General features: G+C 30.8%; 1 protein-coding gene across 1 annotated transcript; it reads right to left on the reverse strand.

The window, feature by feature from the left end:
• Positions 1 to 4,260: 4,260 nt before the first annotated feature.
• On the reverse strand, positions 4,261 to 5,259 carry LOC18041761. The gene has a single exon (XM_006432133.1). The coding sequence runs from the start codon at positions 5,257 to 5,259 to the stop codon at positions 4,261 to 4,263; it is 999 nt and encodes a 332-aa protein (XP_006432196.1).
• Between the last annotated feature and the right edge of the window lie 741 nt (positions 5,260 to 6,000).

The following is a 6,000-nucleotide window of genomic DNA, read 5'->3' on the forward strand; positions in this document are numbered from 1 at the left end:
CGTTAGAGAAACGCTACTCTCTATTGCACAATAATGATTTATGCAAAAATAATAATCCTATTGATGACATCAGCAACATAAAAGTGTATAATGTTTGTGTGGAACATATAATAATATGAGGGACACTCATTTCAATAGTCTAGTTGATGATGGAGGCTTCAGTCATTCCAAAATTCTTTTTAATGACAAGGATGAGGGTCTGTAGGATATTTCTATTAATAAAATAGACAACCAACCTTTCATTCAATGGCCCGTTCGAGGAGGAGGATAGAATTTTACCCCTTCTAGGTTTTGTTCCAGTGTTGCCTTCAAGCTTGATTGATCTAAACTTGGTTAAAAGCCGTAAATTTGATGATATTAATGTGGGTAAGTTGTTAGCTGAGAAGAATTAGTTAATACTGGAGCTACGTAAAGTTGCCTTGATAGATAAATTTGATTTCAAGATTGTACAGTCCATAACTACATGTTTTGAGGCCTATTGCTCTTCCGAATCATGTAAATGACATATTCTAGCAAAAAAAAAATTGAGTGAGCAAAATATTCTTAAGGTAGTGAGGAGAGTTGACAATGTACACACTTGTTCTAATGAAGTGTTGCCTAGTGATCTTCATCAAGTAAGGAGCGTAGTTGTCATCATAGTATTGCAGATAAATTTATTCACAAGAAACAGATATACACTCCAAATGACATCAGAGCAGATAAACAACAACGATATGGTTCTTGGTTATCATACAAGTAGGTGTCTCTAGCCAAATAAGTTGCTATTGGAATAATACAAGAGGACCCTACAGAGTCATACAACGTACTTCTCAAATACTCTTATATTTTGATCAAAGCAAATGAAGTATAGTTCTTCACCTCGAACAAATGGAAAGAAAATTTTCAAATTTTCTTTTAAAATGACAGCCATTTTTGAGTGATGTGGAGATAAACTTAAAAAAATGACAAATAAACCAAACAATTAAAATTTTCTAAAATGATTAATAAAGTGACAGTTTACTTTTAACTTAAAGTATATTATTATGACAATAACCAAAGCTCTAGTTCTGAATTTTTCTGAAATCGAAGTTTCCAAGCGACTGAATCTGGCTTTGATACTGGTCATTGCAATGACATCAGAGTAGACATACGAGTGAAGTTTTCTAGAATAAAAAACACAGATTGTATACTGGAATACACCATTTATCACAATTTGTGCTTTTATGCGAAGCGCTCATCACACTAGTAATCGCACCAAATTTGGTGTGAGGGACAACCTACACAAAAAGACAGGCTCTGTGTTGCCTGTTATAAAAATTCTATGTTTTTATGTTGGCTGCCTCTCTCGTCCATCGCACCAATTTGGTGCAATGGGCACTGGCCATTGCAAAAAATTTAGTGCAATGGGTGTGCAATCGCCATCACCTGTTGCAACCAAAATTAAATGCCCATTGCACCCAAAATTTGTGTAGTGGTTAGCCCATTGCACACTCTTAAACAACAACCACCACTGTTATTCTTAACATGACTTAAAAATAATTTTTAACTCTCAAGTATAAGAGTGTCTTGTTATATTATAACTCGGTGAGTCCGAAGTCGATCAACGGAGAAATGATTTAATTTATTTATTTAAGTTTATCAAAAAAATAAAAATTAAATTAAAAATATGCAATTTAATTTACAAAAAACTATGAAATCGAATTAGTTAAGGTTATAGATCCACTCTTAGTAATAAATACAATTTAACAAATTCTTTTTATTTTTATTTTATTTTCCAGAAGATTAATTGTATAAATTAAAATTATTTTTCCATTTATTTTATTATGCATTAAGAACTTAATGTGCCAAAACTTAATTTGTCTACAATAAATCAAAATACCAGTTTACCATACTTTATACTAAGATATTAAGAATTCATTGTACCAAACTCCCATGTTTGTCTACAATAAATCAAAATTTCAAAATATAAAATATGGATAAAATTAAATAAAAAATAATTTAATTTATAAAATTAAAAATAGAATTTGATTGAACCATATTTTTACTAAGAGTTTCACCTTCCCCTAACAACGAATATTTAGCTAAACATTTTTTAAATAAGAGAAATTATTAAAATTGAAAAACACATAATTAAAAAAATGAAATTTGAAAATTGAAATAAAACTAATTTTATTGATTGAAAATATATTATAAAGAGAGATGAGAAAAAGAATTTGAGGGGAAATAAGAGAGGAGAAGGTGTGGAGAGGTGTGTTCCCCCTCTCTCTATTTATACTAATACATGGTTAATCTACATTACACAAATAAATAAAACTAATTACATCTTAACTTTACATTTGTCCCACTAATAAAACATAAATCTAACTTAATCCACTCAAGCACATCCAACACATTTAACTAATAGTTACCATACCTAACATAGTAAAAACTTATAATTTCACAATTACTACATTGATAAAAACTTACAAATTTACAATAAAAATCTCGGATTCTTCTCGACAATGACATAATTTTTGGACTTTCGGAATCCAAATTTGACATCCGTACATTTGTTTGGAGCCCCAAATTGCGTGAAATTATTATTTTTACCTAATAAACACACAAAAATACACAAAGTCAAATATTTAAAAAATAATTAAAAATTCACAATATGTTACATAATTACAAATATAAATTACATTAATAGCACAAAATAACATTTTTTACTCCTTAATAAATATATAATTTTTAACAGTAATCAATTCTTGAACTACTACCAATATTACTCTAAAATTTCATTCTTAACTAATGAAATAAAGCATAAAAGGAAATAGCTAACCTTGTTCTTTTCACTGCACAATTGATGTCAGTGATTTAAGCCATCGTTCACTGTGATTTTGGTCATTTGGTGAGAGATTTGGCTGACAAGAATGATTTCAGGGAGAAATTTGACAAAAAGCTGCCGACAACAGTGCATTACATTGCGGTGAAGAGATTTCCGCGAGAAGAATGATTTTGGGGAGAGATTTGACATGAAACCGCCGATGATGGTGAAGTGAGAAGAAGGTTTCAACAAATGGTTTGACAGGGGTACTTTGGACAAAAAAAATTGATATTTGGCTAATTATAATAGGAAAAAGTTAGGGGGTCAAATTTAAAAAACACAAAAATTTTATGATTATTTTTATAAAGTTTCCTTAGTATTTTTTTTAATTACTTTCATATGTACTCTTGTTGTGTTTGGTCATTATAGTGATGGCCAGTTAGATATAAAACAGTGAATGAAATATTTATTGCTTTATATTAATTAAACTTAGAATATTTCATGTTTTATATTAATTAAACTTATTTATTAGATTCCAAAAAAAGTATTAATTAAATAAATACTTTTTACTTATAAGTATGGCTTAATTGTTTAATAAAAAAATGTTTATGAAAATAGTATTGCCTAACATATATTTACTATTTTTATTCTTATCAATTATGATTACCAAACACATATTACTATTTTTAATTTTAAAATACAAGATATAAAAAATGATACTAGATATATACTTAAATTCAAAATAGAATAACTGCAAAATATCATTTTTCATTCCCATTTTTATTTTCAAAAAATACTAATTCAGAAACAATACTGAACAAGCCCTAAACTTTTGTTAGTTTGTAATTTTAGTTGGCTAAGAAATGCTAGATTTGATATTTAATAAGGAAAATTAAAAATAAATTAAATTCTAGCCTTAGAAATTTTTTAAATGCCATGTGTCAAAATTTTCTATAAAGATTAAAAAAAAAAGATTTAGAGAGGATTCAAATCCATTTAATAAGGATTATGATCCTCTCTTATTGTTTTTCCTAGTACCAATCCTTCTCCTAAAAAATTCAACAATGGGGAGAAAGCAAGAACTGAAGCTTCTTGGCTTCTTTGGTATCCTCAAACAATCCACCAAGCTCATCTTCTGACACAAAAAACTATTCACCCAAATCTTCTATGGTGAGGATTGGTTTATTAGCTAACGCCCCTGGCGGAATTAAAACGTTTAACAAAAGCAAGGCTGTCCAAGCGCAAAATGGTAAAACGAAATTAAAAAATATAAATTCTAAATCAACTACAATGTTTTCCCTCTTTCAGAGATATCAAACTACTTCATGCAACTACTAGAGAAATTAATTCTTCCAGATCAAATACATAAGAGCGATGAAATTATGAAGCATATGGTATATGCAAACACTGATAATTAATTACATTAAAGATACAAGAACAACTTAAAAAATACAAGGCCGTGCATCATTTTGTTTATCCTAAACAGTGAGTTTCTGATATTGAACATCCAAGGATAACTTATGATCATCAGCTGCATCATACAGATCCTCAAAATTCTCATCATGATAAGACTTGCACACAAAATATATAACAGTTTGTGCAACAAGGCCTATTAGAACCATCATCAACTTCAAAAGCACCAGAAGAATTCCAATTCCGATTCTGATAGCCCAAATTCTTATCGTTCCATATACAACAACGAGGGCAAAAGCTGCATCAACTCCTGCTGCTAACGTTAAAAGCACAACAAACACAGCAACTGAGTCTTTCATCTTCCCTTTTAGAAAGTTCCTGCCCTTTATGATGGCTTTCGCCCCATAGATATCATTCTCCAATGCAGAAACCATAGTGCCCACATGCCAAATTAATGTAATATAAACAAACACTACTATGTACAAGACTGTGAGAATCACACCGATGACGATTTTTAAGAAGGCGAATCTTTTCAAAAAAAGAAGCCGAAGGATCAATCCGAGAACTGGTCCAAGAATGTAATCGTAAACAAAAGTAACGGCGAAGACTAATAAGAAGGTGATCAAAACTGGCTTCCAGAGCTCTGGTACCACCGCCGCGGCCTTCTTGAAGGTGGTGTCTTTTGTTTTGTAAATGGAGGCAGTACTGTAAGCGATTGTGACTGTGGATAGAATGGAGAGGACTAGAAGGAGAATGAGATAGGTGACTTCTGACAAAAGCCAAAGAGCTACCCATTTGAAGGAGGCTATGTAAGAAATGTTTAGAGTTGAGAATTGGGGGATGATAAAGACTGTAATATCTTCCGGGTCGGCTCTGTTCTTAAACATGTTGAACGAGAACAATATTGCAGTGAGGATCTTGACTTCGAGGATTATGGAGATGGGGATTAAAAGGGATTGTGAGATTTGAGTGAAGAGCTTTTTGTGTGAGAAGATGAGCTTGAAGGATTCTTTGAGGATGCCAAAGAAGCCGAGACGTTTCAGTTCTTGGTGTCTCTCCTCCATTGCTGAATTTTTTTTTCTCAAGAACTTAGATTGATGAGATGAAGAAGAGGATGGATTGGAAACAACGAAGTATTGAATAATGAGTTGTTTACATATAATATGTAAAGGGAAAATGATGTGAATGCGGATGGTGAGTAGGACAATGGGAGTCAATAATTTTATACAAGTTGCCCCCCGTAAGAAAGGATTGGCGATTGGTGTATGGGCAATAATTACGCGGCTTGATCAGAAATGGCCAAGAATTTTGACTACATCACAACAGAGTAAACGATGTACAGAACCTTTATGTAATGGAACATTGAACTCTTCTTTTTGGCCTTTTTCTTTTTCTTAATGATAACTTAGAGCATCTCCTACACGCTATTCAAATAAGAAGTAAAATCTTATTTGAAGAGCTATATCAATATTAAATACTCCAAAAGATACGTTAATTTAGATTTTTCAAATAAGATTTGTTTCCCACTCTTCAATATTGACAAGTGAGTTTCTCCCTCTTCTATTAATATTTTATTATTATTTATTGAAAAGATAAGACTACAATAATTATTATTTATGTTTTTTAAAAAATATAATAACAATTCAATTTGATAGTTGGAAAGATTTGATTAAAATAATATTAATTTATTCTTATTTGGTGAGTGTTTTGGAGGGGATTATATTTTTCTATACACTTATTTGCCATATCAGTAAGCAAATTAAAATTTGAAGAGTAAAATTTAAAGAACTTTTTAGAGATGCTCT

Source organism: Citrus clementina, unplaced genomic scaffold (genome assembly GCF_000493195.1).
Source record: "Citrus clementina cultivar Clemenules unplaced genomic scaffold, Citrus_clementina_v1.0 scaffold_5, whole genome shotgun sequence".
Classification (NCBI taxonomy): Eukaryota; Viridiplantae; Streptophyta; class Magnoliopsida; order Sapindales; family Rutaceae; genus Citrus; species Citrus x clementina.